The 24,844-nt window shown below is 39.0% G+C and overlaps 4 protein-coding genes across 7 annotated transcripts; 1 reads left to right on the top strand and 3 right to left on the bottom strand.

Moving 5' to 3' along the window:
• Window positions 1-2,228: 2,228 nt before the first annotated feature.
• Window positions 2,229-3,831, bottom strand: LOC116202228 (NADH dehydrogenase [ubiquinone] 1 beta subcomplex subunit 3-A-like). The gene is made up of 2 exons (XM_031533687.1): window positions 3,519-3,831; window positions 2,229-2,499 (listed from the first exon to the last, which is right to left on the bottom strand). Exon 1 carries the CDS (start codon window positions 3,756-3,758, stop codon window positions 3,537-3,539), a length of 222 nt encoding a protein of 73 aa, XP_031389547.1. The 5' UTR covers window positions 3,759-3,831; the 3' UTR covers window positions 2,229-2,499; window positions 3,519-3,536.
• Window positions 3,832-6,970: 3,139 nt separating this feature from the next.
• Window positions 6,971-10,112, bottom strand: LOC116202378 (NAC domain-containing protein 35). The gene is made up of 4 exons (XM_031533918.1): window positions 9,719-10,112; window positions 9,434-9,638; window positions 9,063-9,331; window positions 6,971-7,768 (listed from the first exon to the last, which is right to left on the bottom strand). Exons 2-4 carry the CDS (start codon window positions 9,618-9,620, stop codon window positions 7,085-7,087), a joined length of 1,140 nt encoding a protein of 379 aa, XP_031389778.1. The 5' UTR covers window positions 9,621-9,638; window positions 9,719-10,112; the 3' UTR covers window positions 6,971-7,084.
• An 8,347-nt stretch (window positions 10,113-18,459) lies between these two features.
• LOC116204752 lies at window positions 18,460-22,113 on the bottom strand. Of its 4 annotated transcripts, none has more exons than XM_031537015.1 (11): window positions 21,574-22,113; window positions 21,404-21,475; window positions 21,195-21,319; window positions 20,909-21,069; window positions 20,314-20,383; window positions 20,102-20,156; window positions 19,475-19,558; window positions 19,297-19,335; window positions 19,094-19,140; window positions 18,838-18,953; window positions 18,460-18,739 (listed from the first exon to the last, which is right to left on the bottom strand). In XM_031537015.1, exons 1-10 carry the CDS (start codon window positions 21,958-21,960, stop codon window positions 18,839-18,841), a joined length of 1,155 nt encoding a protein of 384 aa, XP_031392875.1. In that variant the 5' UTR covers window positions 21,961-22,113; the 3' UTR covers window positions 18,460-18,739; window position 18,838. The 4 variants fall into 4 exon arrangements, with proteins under 4 accessions (XP_031392875.1, XP_031392873.1, XP_031392872.1 ...); XM_031537013.1 differs by having other exon boundaries at window positions 18,460-18,708; window positions 21,574-22,020; XM_031537012.1 differs by having other exon boundaries at window positions 18,460-18,766; window positions 21,574-22,016.
• Window positions 22,114-22,165: 52 nt separating this feature from the next.
• Window positions 22,166-24,652, top strand: LOC116204753 (tetraketide alpha-pyrone reductase 1). The gene is made up of 3 exons (XM_031537016.1): window positions 22,166-22,851; window positions 23,342-23,691; window positions 24,314-24,652. Exons 1-3 carry the CDS (start codon window positions 22,378-22,380, stop codon window positions 24,462-24,464), a joined length of 975 nt encoding a protein of 324 aa, XP_031392876.1. The 5' UTR covers window positions 22,166-22,377; the 3' UTR covers window positions 24,465-24,652.
• The last annotated feature ends 192 nt before the right edge of the window (window positions 24,653-24,844 follow it).

Genomic DNA, 24,844 nt, shown 5'->3' with positions numbered 1-24,844 from the left:
TGTATGTTATTTGTTATTACATTTATCATACATAATTTCTCTTAAACTATTCCTTCATAACTTTTTGACATAACTCGTTTCCAATTCTTATAAGATATGCTCTATTCAAATCTTTTCGAAAAAATTACTTCATATAATCGAATTATTGAGAATCATGTATCTCACATCAGCTCAAGATTAGCTTTTTAAGGCATTTGAAAGACGGTCACAAGACAACACAATGCTACTGTTATTTTTAGATTTCTAGTACAATGTTTCAGATGTATGACCTGAGGTACCGTTCCGTCGGTGATTCATACTTATCTAGAAAAATTAGATGGGCGTTTAAATGAGAAATCCAATACTTCAAGTAATCGTAGTACAAAAGAAAGGGGAAATTTGATCAAATTCCAATACTTCAGAGGACCTTTTTGCAATTAATCCAAGTACTCGTACATACCAGCATAAATGTCACTGTGGGAACTCCAAGACAGTGGAGCCCACATACTTAAATTTAGATTGGAAGGCCTCGCTCCTGTTATGTCACGGTAGGGCCGTCCGTGATGCGTTAATTTTCCAGCGAATTTAATTAGCATAAATAATAATAACAAAATTAGAGATTCTTGTTTTAAAAAATTTAACTCTTAAGAAATTTTCTATTTTTCAAAAAAAAAAAAATAGAAGAGATAATAGAGGAGGCTTTTTAAAATAATAAAGTAATGAATTTTAATATCATTTGAAATATTTTATTTTGAAAATATGAGAATAATGTAGATACATTATAAAATTTGACTTTTTTAGCAAGTGGTTATAGTTGCAAAATAAAATTTTAAAATATACATTAATATTACTGTTTTGTGCACGAACCTAATCTTCCACTTTTGGCAATAAATTTAGCTGCTCCAATTATTTTAATTTTCACGATTATTCAAATCTAACGTGCGTACACAAAAAAGAAAAATTATGCCCATCGGGAAAAAAATAAAATGCCTACCCTGAAAAGGAAGTTCCATATCCAAATGGTCCAAGACAAAAAAAAAAAATATTTTACCCTTTCAGTGGCCAATAAAGAAAGACTTGTGTTATGGCCAATTAAAAAAAGACTGCATCAATCTCGTCCAATGTGGTCCCCGCTACCTAACGAAAGAAGCGAAGACCGACTTTGCATGGCCACAAGATTGAACTTTTTCTTAGTCGCCCCAATTTTTAATAATTGGATAAAATACATCTCTCATGTTGAGAAATAGGACGACCCAGAACCTTCTTCCAAATGACAAACAAGTCAGAAAACACACTTGTAACTCGACCCTATTCTCGACCGCTGGTCTTCAACATGTGCCAAGTGATTCGATCCTATTCTCGACCGCTACCGAGGCGGGTGGAATGATTCTATGAGCCAGTGAGGTTGGCATGATGAGAGAGCATTAGCAAGAAAAAGGGAATGCAAATTAGCAACTTGTCTTCCCCTTTGCATCATTAACTGTTCAAATGGAAGCACTCAATGCTCCACCTTAAAAAGCGAGAGGACCCTACAAATGCTCCCAACACCACCGGCTACCATCATAGTTATTACACATGAAAGGGCCCTCAAAAAGACACAAACGGTACTTCGCTCCAAGGTTCCAAACCCTTGGGTTGCATTGAAGAGGCAACTTCCTATAAAAAATATGAGGCACATGGAACGCATTGACAATGCAGAGAGGCAGTTGGACACGCCACAAGTCACAAATGATAAATGTTTCTAATCATGGCTCATTAAATAATCCACCAGGATTAGGATGCAAATGGGCTTTGCCCGGATTAATAATTCAGTAAAAGTACAGTTGAGATTCCCGGTGGAAATAGAATGTATTACTCAAGACGCTGAAGCTGGAGCCGCTACAATTCAACTAACAGAAGGAAAAAATGACTGCCCAAAGTAGGAGTCACAAAGAAGGATTCACCACTTGTTTTTGCCACGCAACACTAGGCATGCCGCTTTTAACTCGCCTTACATGATCCCCAAAAGTTTTGAACCAGAGTCCATTGAACTCCTGACTAAGGGAATCTGGCTCAACATATGAGATTTAGATGGATGCTCATTTTAGATTTTCAAAATCAATATTGCCTTTGTCCCCTAACATTTGTACGTGGGCAATGAAGGAATCCACAGAAAATTCACGCACACTTCCCATTTTAAGGGAAATGATGCACGGCACCCTAGGAGAACGAAGATGAAGCATCTACCACGATTTAGACCTCCCATCATATCAGTCACGCTGATCATGTTTCACTATATGCAAATCAAAAGGCAAGCAAGATTATGTTGGAATTACAACAATAATCTCAACAGTAGCCTGGGCAACAGAAAATTATATAACAAACTAACTTCGGATCCAGGTTTCCAACTTACATGGCAAAGTCAAATACAAAGGGTTCCATTCCAGAAAAGGTGAAAGCCTTTATTAAACGGCAAACTAAAGAAGCAGACCCACTCAACAAATAGTGCTCCAAAGTTTCTCCTGATGTTGTGAATCTCACCTGGAAAGTTACCATCATTAGATGACCGATTGCATGAAATATTTTGGATATGTAACTATATATTAGAAAGGCAATAAACCAAATAGCTCGAAGCTCATTCAGGTATTACAATGTGATCGTTCAGCAGAAAATGCTCATCAAGTAAAATAGACAAAGCATTCCAAATCAGCTAAGACCATTCACGTTTCACAATAGTGCTTCTATTATCAAGCTCATGCTGCTCTAAATTCATTATCACCCAACAAAAAGCTCGAATATTGACAAAATTCTCTACATAATAACAAGTGAAGAATAGCCAGTAAGAAAGCTTAAACCTGACCAGAAAATTCCACATGATACGAAATCCTAAAATTGAGAAAATAAGATCAATAAGAAAAGAATGATCACTGCCTAGATTCCAATAAAACAAGTAGGAAGTGGTCAATAAATAGGATCAACGCCAATATTATGGCAAGCAAGCAATGCAAATAGATAATGCAGTGAAGTTGGACTGAAGCATGGCACTCTATGATCAAAACAACACAGCTTGACACTTGTTGGCACCAAGTCCACATTACACTGTCATAAACTGAAGCAAAATTGAGTCGAATTCACAGCCATAGAGTAGATGTGGCCTAAATGCTATGGTTGACGCTAGCAGAGACATCCCAGTAGCAAGCAACAAAATATAACACAGATAAAATGGAAGCATGACATGACTAGACGAAGACAACACAACGCTACCCCAAGTCCCATGCTTAGTAAACTCAAGCAAGAACAACATGGATCGACCTCAATTTGACTTAGCAATCCAAAATCAATGTTACGGTTGGCAATATTTGACCTTTCGCAGAAGCAATGCACGAAATTGACGACATAAAACTGAACCACAAAGCAAATCGATAAGATAAACACGAGAATCGTACAATTTGGCCCCTATGCACAAGTCCATCACTAACGCGGGATTGACCTAAATTACCAGCCCTAGAAATGCTGAAAGGAGAGCACAATAGCAGCAAACGGTGATCAGATCACCTCACCTGGGATTACAGTGCTTATCAGTGAGAAGAAGAGGACGGGGAGTGCTGGTGGTGGTGGTGGTCGGAGGGCTTGTAGAGCTTGTCGTAGACCTGCTCGCCGACGAGGTAGATGCCGAAGGCAACGAGGGCGATGCCGAGGCCGGGAGTGGCGTGGCGGAGCTGATTCGTCAGCATCGGGTGCTTCCTCCACTCGTCCCTCCTCTTGAAGAACTCCCCGGTGGGTCCCAATGGTTTCGCCATTACCGATCTCTCTCTCTCTCCCTGCTGCTTGCTAGCTTCCTCTCTTGCTCTCGCTGCAAAATCGACTCGGCGACCCGAAGAACATGATGGAAATTAATGGGCCGGGCCCAGCAAAGAGACCCACTTCGGGCCTCCCGATCGGGCCCGGTTTTGTATTTGACTGGGCTGGTCCAATTTTTCTAATTGGGCCATGGCCCATCTTATTCTAATTCATGGCACCTGTATTCTCGTTGATGACGAGACATTTTTTTCTCAAAGATCACGAGCACCTCATAAGCCAATTGAACCGTACATGTCGCGACGTGTATGGCCGTATTGCCTTACTTTCCCTATATGTATGTCGTAATACCGTTTACGTGCATGTCATCATTTTAATAAGTCCTCTTCATTAATAGAACAGAGAGGGCCGGGCGAATAATTGCAGCGTAATTAAGGAGGATGACATTGTACAGTTTAAGGACCAAACTCTTAATACAAGCTTTGTTTTAGGAATATATGGTTGTGCTTCACTAATTATGAAATAGGGGCCACCACCTAGTAGACCTAGCTAGATAGATGAAAGAGATAATTCAAAAGGCCACTTGTATCCGTGAATATAAGATGAGTCTTTTTTATATTCTCCTAATAATCAACTTAAAAATCTTTCTAATTCAAAATTTCACACATGAACCGTAATTTACACAATATCCAATACTATTCAATAAATGTAAGTGAAATTTTGAATTAAGAGAATTTACAGGCATATTACTTATGAGGATTTAGTATTTTTGATATGAGATATTGTGATCTAATAGTGGTGCTTTTTTTTTTCCTCGATTACGGGGGAGGTATATAGATCTAATACAACAAAATAATTGTGCTGACTTGAAATGTATTGATAATATGCAAGTTATACAAAATTACATCTAGACCCTCAAGGTATAAATATCCCATATAATGCATTCAATTATGGTGTCATTATGGAAATCATTATTATTTGAATGTTTCACTTATAAGTTAGTTGATGACATTTATCCTTAGACTTGGAAGTTATATAGCTTCTTTTTCCAACTAAGAGACTTGGAAGTTTATAGCTTCTTTTTTCAACTAAACAAATGAGGAAGATCCCGTAAATGAGCATGTTATCAATCACGGTTTTGACGAAACTATGTATGGATTTTGGTTAATCTTCAGTGTCACGCTGAGAGAGGACCCTATAAGTCCGAAGCAAGCTATAGCTACATATGACCCGGGTACCGTCACGCGAGTTTCAATCCCGATAGAACTAAATGGTGTTCATCTAATTGTCAAAATATGATCCGTGATTCCCAATTGAGCTTATGACTTGACTTTTGATTTCTGATCTAGTTGACAATCACAAAGTCATATTTGGATTTTGGCCGTAGGGATGAATTTAATGGAAAAGAAGAACAAGCAAGCAGCTAAAGTTCAAAAAGCCCTATAAAGAGACTGTTCAGTCATTAGCTCCACAACATGCGCATATATAATGGTCCTGTCTCTCTTTCTAGTAGAGCCAGCTATTCACGCGGCTTCATCGCCTACCTTCTGGAAATTAATTTATTCGGTTTTACTTTTCGCCGGAAATCGTTCATTGTTTTTTAGAATATCGGGCGAGATCTATATAGCGTATACATCTAAACGTGTTGATTCATAATGATGAGATATGTGATATTAGAGAGCACTCCATATTTCAGAATTAAGTCGATCTCTTGCCGCTAACGTTATTGACAATTATACCTAGATGATACAACTGGACGCACAGCCAGCCAACACATTCAGTACTTCTAGAGCTCTCGATTGTAAATGCTATATATATGGATCATCGATCTACCCCATTGCCTTCTCCTTCTCAGTCTCTCTGCATGTCATGGATGGCTTGGATATGTGATATCTGATATCAGGGTGGGAGAGATGGGATAATTCGGAAAAGAGATTCATCAATTCATGGATATATTTGTCCATTCAGTGGATTAGGCTGTGAAAATAGTATTAGTGGCTGCGAAAATAGCTTCCACCATATGCTATTTCTATAAATTACCGAAACATTCAATTGCAATAAATCATATCAAGCAACTTTTCAGTAATAACATACATTTAAGATATCATTTAAAAAATATTGCATATATTAATAGCGGAAAGTTTTATTTTAGTAAGAAATTATATTTTTCGGTGAATTAAGAAATTATATTTTTAAAATTGTTAAAGATTTATAAAATATAAATAGATTGATGTGTCTATATGAAAGAACTTAGGGGGCGTTTGGTTTCAGAGTTAAAGTAATTTTGATTTTGATTTTGATTTTGATTGTGGAAAAAGACAAATGAGATGGTATTATAAATTTGACTTGGGAAACGTGTGTTTTTGTTGTGTAGTGGGTAGAGTTAAAATCAAAATCATGATTCTAAAATAATTTTATCAAACCAAACAGGCCCTTAGAATTCTAATAATATGGCAGTGTGAAGACGTTGTCACAAAAAACGGTTTCAATTTCAATGAGGTAGCAGTATAAGATACTGGCTCAAAATTTTATTAATATATATATTGTGATATAGATGCTCTTATATATATATATATATATAATAACATGCATGCATATATGTATACATTTCTTGGTTCTTACAAAGATAAGAGTTGCATCATCCGGTGGGGAATTAGTTAAATCTTCCACTTCATCAACCCAATATATAAGGGCTAAGGGACAATTCTTCTGTGATCTGATATCCGCTAATTGGTTAATGTAATTGTTGACATTGTCGACCAACCACTCCTGTCTTCTGAGATTGCTACCCGCACTGTTATTGCCCCGTCCGTGGGCATATATATGAACCCAATATGATATATGTATAGCATATACGCCTGATATTATCGTCATCATCTGTCTATATCTTGCGCCGATCGTGTGAGGCGGAATTAATCGTTTGTCAGCTCTAACTTATACGTGCATTGAGTACGGCATATCTGTATGTACGCGAAGATTGTTTCTCGGAAAAATATGGAATGGCATCCCAGCATGTGTAAGGGCGAAGCGAGATGTTGCCCCGAATTCGATATAACTACCAGTTTGTAGATGAAGGATTTTCGTACAAATGGATCAAATTTGAAAACCCTAGCTAGCTAGTCGTAGGTGAAATTAACTCGAATTTCATTAATTGAACAACAGTAGCCAAAATTCAATAGATTATAATTATGTCATTAATCGTAAAGCAATAGAATTAGGAAGAACTAGAGGTGAAAATTAATTGGAACTTGCATAACACAGGTCATTGTACGTGTATAAGGTAAGATATATGTATCTGTCGACCCAACGAGCCCTTTCACAGTTTCTTCTACTTGAAGTGGCTCCCAAACTGATCAGGTAATGGTCTATTAGTCTCGGGGACAGGATTCCAATCCCAAAGCCGGTCAGAGAAATTCGTGGCAGCAGCCTGAAGTGTCCCGATCGGTATCTTGCTACTGCTCAGCTGATTTGGTGAGATCAACAACTGTGTCGACTCGGCCGACTGGTGCCCGTAAAACTGGTGGTGCACTAGCTGCTCGGGTTGCTGCTGATGCTGGTAGTTAACTATAGTGTGAAGCTCATCCACCGTAAATGGAACCAGCGAACAGCCCGAAGAAGAAGAAGAAGCCGAAGGCAAGTTAGTCTTTGGTGGCTGGGGTTGAAGGAGGGAAATCCCGTTGTTGACCTCCACCAGCGGACAGTAGGCAGCGGTATCGTGCCTCGAGAGGCCAAGGGCGATTGAGACATCAGAGCTGCTGCAGCTGCCATCGGTTTCGGTCATCTTTTCAATGCTGCTGTTGTTGTTCTCGTTGTTGATCTGGCTAGCATTGTTATGAGCTTGGAGCTGTCTTTCCATGATCTCAATATTGTAATGCTTCTTATTTGCTGAGCTTAAGGTGCAGGCCAGACGGGATGAGGATGATGGCTTGGTCCCGAGCGAAGAAGAGCGAGGCAGCGAAGGGTGGTCTTCCACTCCTGGCCTCTTGTAAACGCGGCATAACGAAATTTCCACCTGCACGAGGAACATATGAATCGATCAAATGCAATAAATGAAACGGGAACACAAACTAAGATTTGCATGGAGTATAATTTGGTATTAAAGATGAAAATCGCAAATAAAGTACTCCTACAACACCGGCACGGAATTATGTTTCAGTCTCATTAACTTGTACCCATTGGATATGCTCGGGGTATAATTTGACAAACTCATAAATAGCTAGACAGCGCTATTGGTAATAAGCCATCAACTCAATGCAATTTAGCAATAGACGTAGTTCAAACCGATTTAATCATAAATGCACATCCGATTGAAGCACTTATAAGAATGATAAAGTTGGGTCATTTTAAGTAGTATACGATAACGGGGAAGTAGTATACGAGTCGTAATGCATCATTCAGCGTCTTAGATATACATGATTTCAAACTCACATAGATTTTGCCAGGCATTGCTTTAGAATTCGGCATTTTTCACTAGTTATATTCATTCATCAAACCGGACTTGTTAGAAGCTGTCCAAAATGATACCTTTATACCAGCTCTGAGATTACAACCGAATGAAAATCATCTGCCTTCTAGTCCCTAGATCGATCTCTAACTGCGGGCACTATTCAAATTTGACTTGCTATGCCAATTCAAAACGATATACTTCTATGCCAGCTCCGAGAGTATAATAAAAGAGTCGTAACTCTTCCAAATTTTCAATCGACCGAGAGACTAGAAATTAAGCTGTATATAGAGTCGTAACTCTTCCAAATTTTCAATCGAAACAAATTTTTAAGAAGTGGATTCGTATAATATATGAATTTCTTGATCAATTAGTAGAATCATTCCATAAAAGGTGAAATTGAGGCTTGTTAGTACTCCGATCCATTAAATGGAATGAGACTAAACTGTGAAATTTCCAAGGACCCCAAGTCTGGATTTGTTCTGTCATACATACCAAGAGAAAAGGATCTGTATGTTCTGTTCATTCATATTGATCAGTACAACACAAGAATTTAATGTGTCGACGGTGAATTGAAAGTTCTCGTGAATGTTTGTTTTCTTGAAATTTGTGTAGGAAATATTTATTATAAGCTCCAAAAAAATTATAATAATTGGAGAATAAATTAATAATTTTGAAATGGTGGAAGGAAGTCAATTTCAGCTAGGGTTTTCCAGAGAGCGTGATAGAAATTAAAGAACAACGGGCTTTAATTTGGTCCCTCATTAGGTTTGGTTTATAGCAACATTAATTAATTTGCCAAACCCTATACGATTATGGTAGGTTGTTCTTCAACAACTTAACTGTGGAGTAGTTTGTGTACCTTTTGAGAGCGCTCCGTCTCGTGCTGAGGCAAGCGATACTCGTTCATGATCCAACTGGTTCGAATCCCTTTGGGAGCCTTTCCCGAGTAGAAAACTAGGGTTTTCTTGAGCCCGATCGGCCGGGAGTTCTCTCCTCGGATCATCCTGTCGGCCCCGGTCGCCTTCCAGTACCCAGAAGTGGTGACGCGATTCGGCCGGTCCCCGTTCCGGTACTTACGGTCTCTCGGCACGTAGAAGAACCACTCCTTCTCCCCAATCGCCGCCAAAGCTGCTCATACACAAAACAAATCAAACAAGGAATTAATATTTGAGTACGTGCACACATGAATCTTGCATTTGGACTGTGGAAATTAAGCTTTAGGACCCGTACCAGGAAGTTCCCACGGGTCATATCGATAAAGATCAAGAAAAGTGATGAGCTCGACATTAAATCGTTTCCCCTCAACCTTACGACGGAGGTAGAACTCGACCAGCTCTTCCTCGGTGGGGTGGAACCGGAAGCCCGGCATCACCATGTCGTGCTCGTGCTCGTCCCTCCCGTTGTCCTCCTGACTCATGGTGTGGTCAATTCACAACTGCAATATGTGCACCAAGTTGGGAAACCTCACATTCAACCTTATGTCGTTCCGATCAGATTCACAGAAAGAGAGCGCACATATACAATAGTTTGGCTGACTTGCTAAGATAATCGTCTCGTCAAGCCTCTCCAATCGATCGACAACTATTATGCAAGAAATCTGTATCTCTAGCTCTATCTATTTGTCTATGAAGATTAGGGGGAGAAGGAGGAGGCAGAATTGAGAAGAAGAAGATGATGATGATGATGCGAGAGTGGGATTATTATATGGAATGGTATGGGGAGGAGTGGGAGTTAATAGAAAGACCTATAGAGCTTTCAAAGGCCCTACTACACTACACTACAATACATGGGAATGGCTGAGAGAGAGAGAGAGAGAGAGAGAGAGAGAGAGAGAGGATCAGCTACGCGTTAATAAGATGAGAGAAGTGTTAATTTTAAGGCCAAAGACAATGTCATGTCAATTATAGGACAAGGGTGACTACAGCTCCCACTTAATACACGCACTATATATATAGAGATATCGAGGTATAGTGGCCTTGGACCTTTCGTAATTCTCTTATTCGAATTGCTCTATTTTACCCATTTATATAATTATAATATATCTACCATCGTACATACTTCTAGATTTACAAGTCCATGTACGTATTATGTTATTAGCTTATATCCTGAGACACGTGATATATATGTCTATATATATTTAAAAGTTTATAAGATTAAAAAGTATGTACACAAGCAAAACTCACCATTTTCATTTTTCTTTTCTCGTTTTGAGCATATCTAATTAATAATCGTAATTGCTCATACCCAATGTTATAAATATGTCTATATATGTTTAAAAGTTTACAAGATTAAAAAGTATATACACAAGCAAAACTCACCATTTTCTTTCTTTTCTTGTTTCGAGCATATCATAATTAATAATCGTAATTGCTCATACCCAATGTGAAATAGTTTAGGTAATTCAAGACTTTCTTCTTTTAATAAGAATTCGGATTCAAATCTTGTGAATAGAAAAATTCACGAACGACGGAGTTTTATCTTTTAATAGACCGATTCCAACTCGAACTTGAATTAGTCAAAATTCATTGAGTTTCTGAGTAACATAAGGGATAATACAGATTGGATAGAAAAAAATAATAATTATAAATTAATTGAATGCAGGAAAGTGACTTTATTACCCGGCAAATGAAAAACAAAATTAATGAAGCAAACCTAACATCTTGTGCCAATTTTTTGGAACAAATCAAATTTAAACCTTTACCTCTAAAACACTATCCATCACATTAATTATGAATTTATAGAAGAAAAAAGCTGCAAACGTAGTATAAACTCCACGTGTGGGCTATTGTTGTTTTTCTGACACTTAACTGTTCTTCTTATATATTATAGCAAAAAAAAAAGTCGAAGAAAATGGAACAAGCTGAAGAACATGGAAGGAAGCAAAGCAATTGGTCTGCAGGTACCGTAAAACATATTAAAATTCGACATGTGTTTCGTACTGGCACTCGCTACAAACAATATTTGATTTGATTCTTTTAACTTTCTGGATTAAACATATTACCTACTCAACAAAATTTAAGTTATAAATTGACTAAAACTTCACCAAAGTCCATATAAAGAGACAAACGACAAGTTATTAATTGTCTGTATACGCCTTTTTTGTTTTGTTTTTTACGTGCATATGTTGATATTTAAAAATTTAACACATTATTTGATAAATATTTTTTTTTATTTTTACTCCACTTATTTTCAATTCAACAATACAATTATTTTTTTCTTTTTTTTTTTCAATTTTTTTATATTTATTTATCTTCAATTCAATTTTTAATACTAAATTATCTCAACTATTCATTACTTTTTCCATAATTCAACAACACAATCATTATTTTCTCTTAACTATTCATTATTATTTTTTTTCATAATTCAACAACACAATCATTACAATCCCAAATAAATATAATTATTTAGAGTTAGAATGGAGTGAAGTTAAGTAAAAATAAATTAATATGTTTTAATTAATTCAGTTAGAGTATGATTGAATTATAAAAGCATAAATTCTTCCACAAGAATTATTTTCGTTCATAAGAATTGAATTGAGACCGATATAAAAGAAACAAGTTTCAAACTAGTTATTGATTCAATTCCTATTGGTTTCTGTGTACGTTTCCTTGATGGATGAGTTGGCGCTCTTTTTATTGAGGGCTCTCTTATTAGTTGCAGCCACGTCCACCAAATATATATAATAAAAAATATATTTTTTTTCTTTACTTGCTAGAGAAAAGAATAGAGTGCATATATAGAGACACCCAACCTCAAAATGAAATAAAAAAGTTATGGTTATATCCTGATCTCGTCAATAATGTGGATCATTTCTCATAACGACATCTGGAAACGAACAAGCTAAAATCCATAGAAATTAAGCATGTTGTTCATACGCAGTGTACAACATGAATGTGCGCTAAAATATGTTTCATTCATTTATAATATATTGCCCGTTTAATAACTGATGGATGTCATAAACGCAATAATGGAAAAACGATCGATCTGTTAGAAGGAAATTTAAGCCTGAAAATATAGGAGGCGTCGTTGTAAATCTTTTCCTTAGAAAAATAAAGAAGTGGACAGTATATTCCAATTGAGGAAGTAATTGGAGGGTGGGGCATATGGGTTGGAAGTGAATGTGCAAAAACGAGTATGGCCATATGGTGGGGGAGAGTGAATGAGTAAGGAGGTCAAATGAAACCCGTGACCACTCTCTTCTCATTATATATGACAAAAACACAGCCCACCCTCCCCCTTTTTGTGATTTTTTTTTTGGTTTCATCTTCCTCTTATTTTCTCTTAATTAATTCCATAACAATTTGATATAATCAAGATTAAGTAATTAATTCCATAATAATTTGATGTAATCAAGATTAATTCCATTTTGTCATGTAATTATAAACTTCGTGTACATGTGATAAATTAGAAGTTAATCAGTCTTGCTTGACTCAACTTCTCAATCCCGTTGAGGTAATTAGAGATAACGTTACGGAATATAGATACCGTTGTGTACGATATAAATTTCATCGTCAACGTTTATGAATACCTTTTAAATAATTATTGGCCCGATCGAACTTATATTGACAAATGACAAATTATAAAGTGGTATTTTGGCTCTACACGTTTATACATGTGGATAAAGAGATCTTATCTCAACTTTTTTCATCGAGAGCATTTGACAATTAAGCACCACAAATTGGATCAAGAAAGATCTTTTTTTTTTTTTTGCATTAATTGTGATCACCAACGCTTCCATATAAAGATATTAAAGAGTCTTTTCATCATCTCTTCCTCTTCTCCTCAATCGCTATTGCACAATATGCCCAAGCAATTTGGGGTTGGGTGTGGGGAGAGGCTTTGCTCTTTGCCATGCAAAAGCTGGACCTTGTCTCATGTGTGAGACCATGATGAAAAAGCAATCAGCCGTTATTAATTATGGCCACTTTATGGAATCCCAATAGGGAAAAAAAAGAAGAAGCAATCACTTACTTTTTCTCAGTGCCAGAAAAATTCGAGAAAAATAAGAAAAGGCCAGTACTAGGTTTCTATAATATTTTAGCAAAAAAAAATTTAAAAACACACACACACAGAGCACATAATGACTTAAATCGAGATAGAGTAGTCGACACGGTTTTAATTTGACATTTCGCGTTTTATAGGAAGAACTTAAACTCGTATGTGTATATATATATATATATATATATATATCCTTGAGTGGCATGTGTAATTGATTGATTAATTAATTAATTAATTAAGGGAGCAAAATTCTTTGCAAGAGGGGGACTTGCTTGTTTGTTTCTATGTTTTTCCACGTTAATTGTCTTTTTTAATCTATAAAGTGTTCCAGAAAGGATCACTCGACTGTTATGTGAGTGTGATTTAAAAGATAAATATAAACCATGGGAAAAAAAATTTCAATGACAATGACATCTCTCCTCCTCTCGCGAGTTCAATATTATTAGAGTAATAATTAACCAATATTAAATGTTTAATTGATTTAATACTATCAGTTCCACGATTTGATCTCAAGCCCAATATGGAGGAGTCCTTGTACTTTAATTGATATTATTATATAGTTTTGTTATGCATAACCTGTTATTTGAAAGTCCAATGAATCTCAATTGATCTAGAATCGAGTTGGATCGACTCGCTAAAAGATAAAAAATTTTCAGGGTGAATTTTTTCTGAACGCAAGAGTCGAAATCAAAACCTTGTTTAAGGATAATATGCATTAAATTATTTGAACCAACTCATATTGTTCATAAAATTTCGTTAGACAGAGACGGATATCAATGATGTGGTAGCTTCACCATATATTGCAACAAGAATTTACATATACCGAGTCAGATTCAAAGTTCTATATTCCAATTAAGTAAACCTGAATTTAAGCACTTGCATTATCCTTTTTTCTTCATATGAAATTAATAAAAAGAAAAAATCAATGTGAGTTGAACAAGGCCTTGTATTCGAGTATTGTGAATTGATAAAATTCATTCTAGGAGAATTTTACCTCTTAATGGAATCTGGCTCAAATTGAATTAATTGGTTCCTATTGCATTTTCGAATACTAAGAAATCTCAAATTAGTAAGGTGATAGATATTAATTTTTGGAAGTTATGCATATATATATATATATATATAATGATTGCAGCTCCATGCATCTGAGATATAAGATTTGGTTACCAAATTGGGAAATGTAATCTGGTGATCAGATGATGGGAATTAGGTAAGGCAAATTTGGGCTTATTAACTTGAGAATTTAATTGGTGGAGTGAAATGGTAGCTAGGCTTCATTTTTTTTTTCCTCCACCCACTTCATTAGAGACTGTATATGCAATATCTCTGTGGGCAAAGCAAAGCCATTTTGACTTTCTATATGTATTTTCGAAATGTGTAGAAGCTAGTCGACCATCCAATTCAATTGGAAATTAAATTAAGATCTCGACCTATGATTTATTCTGAACTGTTTTCCTTATTGAATCTCTTACCGATCAATCGAGACATACCTTGACGTACACGCGTCCGGCTTAATCCAAAACACACTCTCGGCACCAGTCGAGTCGTGTCTCGACCTGTCGGTAGATTGAGCCTTACCACAAAACGTTTCTAGATTCAAAATGATTTGTTGGAGTAAATATTGTTCTCTCAATTGAACTCGGTGGTCATTAGGCCTCCTACCCAAGATTTTTCTGGTCAAATAGTTAGATATTAATGTTATCATTCCATTCTATTTGGTGACAAAGATATTTTCTTGTCTTTGGATTCTTTTTCTTTGCTTAACTAATGGCTAGTTGATTTGTTGGTGCTACAACTAGAAAGTTGTAATTTATACACACACAAAAAAAAAAAACCGCACATAGTGAACATATATCATGCGAACCTCGAACATATGAGAAATTTCTTGAAGAAAAGCTTCCATGCAGTTATTTAATGACCATTAATTTGTCAACTCACCGGATAAAGTCTCAAACCGACAATTGGGGGCATTGATGAATTTGATTTGTGATGTCCCATTGAAGTCTATAAATTTGGAAAAGACCAGATGTGAAAATTGGTCGGGAGATATGAATGCCGTGAGTTGCATGAAAGGGACCTCGACTTCTGCTAAAAAAGTTAGAAAAATATATTTTCTCCAATAATAATAACAAAAAGGAAAATTACAATCAATTAAAAGTCAGAAAGGGAAAAGGCTTTTGAAGAAAAAGAGAGATAGAGATGGACATCTTCTTTTGCCTTTGGGCATGCAATAAGAGAGAGAATGGGGCAAGGCCTACGATAAATTATTCCTAGTTTGGATATTATTATTTGGATATGACAGAGGACCCTTTTTGTATTATTTCATTGTTTCCACTTTTTTTATTTTTATTTTTTATTTTTTTGGTGTTTTGATTTCATACTTTGTGCCCACAAATTTTTCTGGTGGATTGGACCATTTTGGCGGTGCTCATCAATTCATCCTCCTAGCATGCTTGCATGGATGCATGTATGTAGATGGTACTAGATAGTAGATACACTTTTGACCGATTCAGAGAGGGCTGAGCAAAGAGTTCCGTCACGCAGAATCGGACTTGTACGACACGAGTAGCTAGCACCTATATTCATATCGTGATCATAGCTTTATGAGCGAAATTACTTATGATGACACCGGCAGTTGATCCGGTCTAATAAATCGAGTGTATTAGCACCGTATATTCTTGCTTCCTATTCTATCTCTATCAGAAGTAAGATGATGATCGAGCTCGGCCAGAATCCCGAATGCATTGGATGTACTAAATGGGTGGCTTTTGCAGGTGAAGTCGTTTCGCTAACTGCTCTCACAATTATATCGGTCGTGCTACACCTGATCATTTCCTTCCTTCGAATATTTGAAGGGTCCAGAAATTAAGCGGACAAGAACGTTTGAAAGATCGATCTCGAATGAATTCCTCGAATCCAACGTAAGGCGCATGCGCAATCAAATTGATGAAAATGGGGTCGCGAGTTTTCAAAGGTTAAGCCAAAACAACCGACCATGCGTGCCAAAGGACGGTTCTCGACCGTCCAACCAATATCCTTTTCTTAATCTCCTCATGAGAGCACAGACCACACAGATATTTTGTCACCCCATAATATCTCTTAAATTTTCAACCACATCCAGCCAAAGAACCACTTTTCCGAGCAACGACAAAATCAAGAATCATCCATCCATCGAATTATTAATGTACCTACTTGGGGAAGTGAGAGTGTATCGTGTCATTGAACACAACCAATTTCATATCTTGTCGATAGCACCTCCCCCCGGCCAACGTACATGACAGGACCCCTTGATGTTGCCAATTTAATTTGACACTACATGGTGATTAGGCGCCCCCCCGTTTGCTAAAAACCTGCTTCCAAATGAGCTGATATCCCATGGAAAAAAATCGAACCGACAGTAGTCACGGGAATTAATGAGTTGTTACGCTCGCACAGTGCATATCACTAAAGATCTCGACCTCAATCGGTTTGTGACTCTGTATAACACGAGAACTGTCGAATCAAGATGAGAGGTTCAAATTTTTGTTTCGCTTTCAAGAGGTTGAGATGATCTGTACATATGACTTGATATATGCTAGCTATTGTAAGGTGCGATAGGCGTATGCGGAGTGCAATTTGGTATCGGGAAGGAATGTTGAGCTCGGGACTTCAGCGAGAAGCTAGGTTGCCGGTAGTTCAGGCACCATAATGATGTGTACGTACAGAAAATGTAAAAGTAAAACCACCATATTTAACAATAAAATGAAGGGGCCACGGCATGCTCATGTCGTGGCTTCTCCTATTCGTCGCTTTAACATGCGTCCAAACCGACTCGCTCGCTGGACGCCACAGAAAACCGCCACCTCGACCCCACCGGGAATCAGCTCGAATAATATAGATATGGTTGGATATAGAGATCACTGATCACCCAAGTTTTCCTGTCAGAGGAATGGGACATTACATATCTTGTGATGCCCAGTTGATGTTTGTAAGGTTGTTTTATGTATCTGCCGACTCTCTTAATTGCGATTTGGCAATATCGATCGTTTGCCATTGTCGTTAGTAATGTCACATTTCCTGGGGGAGTGGGGCCCCATCACCACCGTTGGTTTTTCCATCAACCAATCAGAATTCAGTTGCTGATTCATATAATAGGAAGGGATGCCCAATAAATGAGTCAAAATAAATGTTGACCCATCTGACCGGGTCCCTCCTCTTGACTTGTCAGTTGACCTTCTGACTTTGCTATTCAATGGAAAATGCCCCCCCACGTTTACGACATCGAACCAAACTCATAAAATCCACCTCCCTTGAGAAAAGTTTTAGAGCCAGGGGACGGACGGTCCGGGCCCGGGGCTGGGACCGGAGGGGCTCCCATATCGGTGCTGGTTGTAAAACGATGAGTCAACAACGACACGGTATTACACAATTCCATGAAATATATTTTTCGCATTTCCCGGTCTACATTGACGTGCGAGTCCTCAAAATTTCAAGCATTATTCATGTACTGTCCGTACTGCTTCTTCTTCCCGATCTTCTTCTTCAGCAGACCTTTGGACCAGCGTGGTAACACATTGTTGGTCGTCAAGTACATATAACTGGATGCAAAAGTCACGTATGGTATGTTAGAACCGAGCATCCTAGTATATACACAGATCAAATCTCTCTGTGAATCCTAGGGATGTCGTAGTGAGTGAGTCTGGTGCGATGGATGAAGTGATGCCAACTTTTTTGTTTCCTTAAATTTGATTAATATTGGATGTACTGATTCAAAACATCATCGTCTCAATCTCTCCTGTGAGGGGTAAATGAAGAAGCGGATATCCCGTGACTCGTTCTATCTGCAGACAGAGAGAGACATGCATCAAGGTTCTGTCTGACTTCAATGTACTGTCCTGCCAGTCACCAAAACGGTCCTGTTTCCTGCCAGTCACCAACACAGTCATTCTATCCTCTTTGCACTTCATTAGGAGTTCAAGAGCTAACCCGACCCGGTTTTTTAAATCGGACCAATCACAGCTATTGAAATTTTAAATTCTAGGAGGAATATGAGATTTCCTATAATCAGCGATCATGATCGGTACAGCTTACGACATGAATGCCACAAATTATCGGATTGGCTTTCGTGGACTTTCCCATTGAAATTCGAAAAGAAAGGATCAAACTTTAGTCTTAAGTCCAATTAAACCGAAATTTCATTGCCTTTACTTTTCTTCAAATTTTGGCCCAACCGATGTGGCCCAAAGTCGGAACTTCAGAATGCTTCAGTGATGCAAAGATAACAAATTTTCGGCAGAGAAATTTACTGAATGACAACGGGAAATCATCCGCATTTTAGAGCCGAAAAACAAAAAACAAACGATAGTTTGAAGCAAATGAGCAATTTGTTAAGTTCCATGAAAACAGAATGCCGCGATTCCTCTGATACAGATTCTGTACATGATAATCTTACATTTTTGCTTCTTTTACAAGAAAGTCGTATGGAATATCTGTCACGCCTTTCAGCTCCCCCGGATGAAGCAGCTCCACTGCCATTTCATCGTAACCGCATCAGGCCCACTGAAGATGAGTTGAAGATGAGATGATCTACCGGTGAAAACAACCATAATGCATTAACAACTGAGATGGAAGGGTGATGAAATAGGTGGAGATGATACCTCATCTGCGGCTCTTTTGTTCATTCTCGGAGAGCTTGCTTCTTAGATCCTTTAGTGCGTCTACAACTTCTGAGTCGAGATTGTCCCTCAAGAGTTTCCCTTGGAAGGAAGAACTTCTGAGAAAGTAATGTTCTGTGAGCAAAAACCATCTTTTCGGAAACGAATAAACAATACATCAAACAGATACTAAAACTAGACATTGTCACTGGACTAGACGGTGGAAATGCTTGCAAGTATGTGACAAGCTGGAGCATACCTGTGCTCCTGAAGCATTCTCTCCACTTCTTTCTGAGAGGCTTTGATCTGTGTTTAGATACGACAAAGAGATAGTTGGACAAACATCATAGATGTGTTTCCATAAAAAAGGGGGGTCAAATGAAAAGTACTCTTCTGCTTGTAAAATTTAGTCGTATCACAACGAGAGAAAATAATAGCATAAAGAAGAGTTCAAATGCTCACCTCAGAAACCAAGGCCTTGGAACTCCAAATGAAGGCTCCCTGGAGATTTGGTCACTGTTAATATGATATGATATAATATAATACACATGTTGAAAATGCCATGTAGAATTGCCTTATATTACTTAAGACTAACAAGCCTTAACAATAATGTAAAAACTAAAAAAAGATGTTTACATACAGCTCCATATGCTGCATGCTGCTGAGAATGATCCGATGTCACGACCCATACTTTGGGGCAACCATCTTCCCTTAAGGCTACAACCTGTTAACATCAAGTGGAGGCAGCAGTGGATAAGCAGAAAATATATGATAGATTCGAATGGACTAAATCAAGTACAGCAAATCAAACTACCCCCCCAAAAAAAAAAAAGTTGCCCTCAATAATCAATTATGTATGGAAGTTCGATAATCAATTATGGCTCACGTTCATGTAAATCAAAAGGAGATTTGTGCCACTGACTCATTTATAAAAGGTTTCTAGTATAAAACAAAAAACACTCGGTGCAAAAGAAGTTTCATGGTTCTCTCTTCCTTTTCAGGCAGTAAGCTTTTGTGTTAATTTCAGAAAAATCAAAGTCATGGCAATGCCTGCGGGAATTGAGGAGTCACCAGACAGGGAACATGAGAAGCTAATGGTAGCAAACTTTCCTGTAAATCTCAAGTCTTCAACAGTACTTTGCCCTTGTCAATTACATGGTACAATGCAGGAGAATTTTATCCTGACATTCTTACATTACATGCCACTTACTCGAGAAATGAGGGTAAACTATAGACTTCAAAAGTCAGCTTGGATCTGGTTACTAACCTCTTTCTCAATCCAAGAATCTGCACATGACTCACCGGCAAAAACTACATCGATACTGCAATAACACAGATTACAATCATCAAGGAGCTAAAAGAGATTGAAACTTATTTAGGAAAACGAAAGTTATTCAATCAGCAGAGCATCCAAGACAATGTAAATTTTGTAACTAGTTTCTGGAAAGTGGAGAACATGGAGCTTTAGGCTGTGATTACCCGGCAAAAGTTTCCTTGTGTGTCGGTAGTCCTGACATCATGGCATCAAATACAACTACCACTTTAACCTCTGAGGTGAAATAATAGAGTTAGGCCCTGAAAGAGAAATTTAAGAAAATAGAAGGGAAAGAGAGGATGCTGAATGAAAGCAAGTAAACAATTTTATAGTTACAAGCACGAAATGACAAAGAGAATTCCTAAAACGACTGTTTTCTTTTTCCAGGACTTCATCAATTAGGATCAGAACAGACTCGGAATTAGAAACTGTGCAGCTTATCTCCTTGTCTGTGGGATGAAAACCGAAGGCGGAGAATTAGAGCAGATTTGCAATCAGAAAACACACGGTATACCCCTTGTTTGTTTGACGAAGATAGTACGATGGAAATTGGAAGTGGTGGAACTATGAGGTAGAACTCATAAAGCAGATACACTTTTAGGTAGATGTAAATATGCAGGTGTCACATTTCTCAGATGAAATGTGTAACTATCATGAAGCAAGAGCAATGATCTTATAGCGAAGTCGCTTCTTGCTATGAAGAAAACATTTTTCCTTGCTAAGCTGTTACAGAGACGAATTTAGAAGCACGGTACAAACCTCGTAGCATACTAAATGTTACGAGTTCATCAATTAACTTTTGACGGGCAATGTCGAGTCTTCCACTCACAAAATGTTTCTTCAGCTTCATCCAATAGCCACACACATTATAGCCGTCCACAAGCAGGACAGGTGTGGCAGTTTCCAAGCCCTGATGCGTACTGGAAATAAACGGAGTTTGGAGAATAAATTTGCCACCTTCTACCAAAGAAAGCTAAAAAGATTCAATAAGCCAGAAACGGGATAGCAGCCTGAACAAAGTAAGGAACCTTGGAAAGAGCATTACTAGTAGAGAGCCATGGTAGGATCCTCGTAGAGGTTTACATCTTCAGGCAGCTCCTCCTTCTCGACCCTCTTCCGGCGGTAGCTTGTAGAAGGCCTCGGATTACCTGACTTTCTCGTTTGGAACTCCTACAGAACACTTAGCACACAAAGAGATGAAGCAACGATTCTTCGAAAGCGACAAAACCCAATCAAAGCCAGCAGATTGATTACCTTCCATAGTCTGAGGAACTGCAAATTCTGCTTCACATTTGATGTTATCCTCGCAGGGGTTGGGTCAGACTGCTACCAGAGAATAATCAAGCCATTCTTTCAGTTGCAATCAGTGAAAGCTACTCTTTCTCAGTAATCGAACACACCTTTCAGCATAAACCTTACACTACCTGAGAAGGAGAAGAAGAGGGCTTCTTTCTCTTGGCCATAGCTACGACGAGCTTGCATCCATTGCCGCCGCCGTGACCGCACGAACCGGAGGCAAGACAACCGCTCAGACTGCCATGCAGCGACGATGGCACCGTTCTCATGGACAGGCCCAGACTGATCGAATACCGCCGTCTTCCTCCGCCAATCAATCCACTGTGCTCTACTTCAACCCCCGACCACTTCTTGAGTTCTTCTCCTACATTAATGTCAACGAACAGTGCCAAGGAACCATCGTATCTAAGCCTCGCTGTGTCCCGGAAAATGGGTATTCGGAATTTGGTCGGACTGAGGTGATTTGGAGTCGAAAACGTAATCGAGTGGACAGAAATTGGCCAAATTGGCCACATAGAGAGAGAGAAAGAGTTTGGCACCGTGACGTGGTTCGACTGCAGAATGGTCCCCACCGTGGAGCCCACAAGCAGAGAGAGGGAGCAGGCTCCAGATGCAACCCAAAGAATCTCCTCGGATCCTGAGGAGACGACACGTGTGCTGTGTCTCTGGTCTGGTCAGCTAAAAGTCAACTGGGTCCAGTTGACCACCCACACTCTTGAAGTGGCATCCACGTCCGTACAAATCGCGGAAAGCCAACCGATATCATTCCGACGGAAGAGAATCAATCTCACCAAAAACTTCATCTGAAATGCCAAACCTTTTTCATCTCAATCCATAGAAATCCCTCAAAAATCTGATCTTTCGAGGATAAATGCGGTGAATGAATCAGAAACAGAGCAAATCCGAACTTACAGAGCAGCAGGCAGGGGAAGATGAAGGAATCGCGACCCGTCGTCGTCACCGGAGCAAACGGGTTCATCGGTTCGTGGCTCGTCCGCACTCTCCTTGAGGAGGGCTACCCGGCCATCCACGCCTCGGTCTACCCGGGCTCCGACGCCACCCACCTCCTCTCACTCCCCTGTGCCTCCGGGGGGCGCGTCCGGATCTTCGAGGCTGACGTGCTGGACCGGGCCGCTGTGGGGCGGGCTGTCGAGGGCTGCTCCGGCGTTTTCCACGTGGCTTCCCCCTGCACCCTCGAGGATCCCAAGGACCCGGAGAAGGAGCTCATCCTTCCCGCCGTGCAGGGGACGCTGAACGTCATGGAGGCAGCGAGGAGGTCCGGCACGGTCAGGCGCGTGGTGCTCACTTCCTCCATCTCGGCGATGGTCCCCAAACCCAATTGGCCTGCCGGCAAGGTATTCGACGAGACTTCATGGACCGATCTCGACTACTGCAAGTCCCGACAGGTACATCCATTGATAGCTCCTCTTCGCCTTGTCTATGTTGTTTTAGAAGGAAATGGCATGTCTTTCCTGCTCGGTTCGCTGTATATCTGTGAACCGTTGATCGTAGTGTCTTGTTAATTCCCTACGAAGGATGAGATATAGAGATCAATCGAAATTGTCTCTTTTCGACAAACAATGAGAATGGTAGAACAGGAAGATTCAAATCATAAATGCCGGATCGGTTTTGTTGGGATTGTAGTGCTCCTGCTCATCTTATTAGCCGTGTCGGTAGGAAAACAGTTAGCGAGATTGTTATATACGAGAAGGACAATGTACATGAGGGTAAATAGTGGAACTATAGTTACCCAGTTTCTTGCTTCTGGAGCAACGAAAATATGCCGATGCATAATTTCTTCGTGCTGAAATGGGATGAACTATGAAATTGTCTTATAATTAATAAACTTGGTTAATTCTTTGGGATTGCTCGTTTTAAACTAATTACTTCATGCAGAAATGGTACCCGGTGTCGAAAACACTTGCAGAGAAGGCGGCGTGGGAGTTTGCAGAGAAGCATGGAATGGACCTCGTCTCCATCCACCCAGCAACTTGCCTGGGCCCTCTCCTGCAGCCTGGGCTGAATGCGAGCTGTGCTGTGCTGCTTCAGCTGCTAAAGGGATCAGAGGATACCCAGGAGTACCACTGGCTTGGGGCCATTCATGTTAAGGACGTGGCCAAGGCACAGGTCTTGCTGTTCGAAAATACTTCTGCAAAGGGAAGGTATCTCAGCACAAACGGGATATGCCAGTTCAGTGATTTTGCCGAGAGGGTCAGGAAGCTCTTCCCTGAGTATCCCATCCACAGGTTCGATTCTCGAAAGAAGCTGTTTCTTGTGATTTTTCATTTTCACGGTTTAAGTTTACAGCTGCCCATGCGAAGTGGCCATAATTGGTGGTTTCATCTTGGTTCTTGAAATCAATGTATTCATGCATTATCATTGGAAAATTTCAGAATACCACTTTCGGCATGATCTAAATGATTAGACTTACGTATGAAGGCGTGGTAATATTTTTTACCATCAGTTTGACTGGCGTTTGAAATCAATAAACTGAAACTGCTTGCAGGCGTTCCCAAAACTTTACAAAGTTTATGCGAGCAATTTGCCCGGTCTCGAATGATTGCCAGTGCAAGGTCTCCAATTAATCAATGATTCTGCTACTCCTGCAAAATTCTGTGATTTTCAGATTGCCCCATATCCATCCAGCGATGAAGCCTTGTAGCATCATTGCAGATTTCAAATTTTCATCGATTCACCATAAACATTCTATTTTTGCTTAGCTCCTAAGCACCAATTTGTTTCATAGGTCCTTGATTAGTAGAATCAGATTCCTGCGTGCTCTCTGTTGATGAGATGCCAAAGTGATGAATTGGTTTTCCTTTTCTCTGCATCTCAAATGAATCTCCCTTTCTATCCCGGCCCGTGCAGGTTCACAGGGGAGACTCAACCTGGCCTGGTAGCATGCGACGATGCAGCAAAGAGACTAATTGATATTGGCATGGTCTTTACGCCTCTTGAAAATGCCATTAGAGAGACAGTTGAGAGCCTTAAATCGAAAGGCTTCCTGGGCCAGAAGTAACATCGACAAAGTCCAAATTTTTTTCCGTTTCAAAGGAGACACTGTTACCTGTCTGTGTTTTCTTTGTCCTAATTTCTTTAATGTATTAATTAAATTAATACTAAGAACATTTGGGTACTTGATGCAAGTGCAAGTGAAATGATCATCCTTTTATCAGCAGATAATATTATTTGCAGAAAGTGCAATCATTTCCCCTCTCTCTTGCTTGCACAATCAATTTGATCCAAAAAATTTTCTTTTTCACATCTCTGTTCTAAACTAATTCATCCAAAGTTAAACTCAAGATGCAGAAAGGTAAGCCCCTCATATCCTGTTATTATGGGGAAATCTTCCGGATCTTTTCATATTAGTTGTCTCGAAAGGCGTTTCAGAGGGTCGAG

This window comes from Punica granatum, chromosome 4 (genome assembly GCF_007655135.1).
Source record: "Punica granatum isolate Tunisia-2019 chromosome 4, ASM765513v2, whole genome shotgun sequence".
NCBI lineage: Eukaryota > Viridiplantae > Streptophyta > Magnoliopsida > Myrtales > Lythraceae > Punica > Punica granatum.
This window is presented reverse-complemented; position numbering and strand designations above follow the sequence as displayed.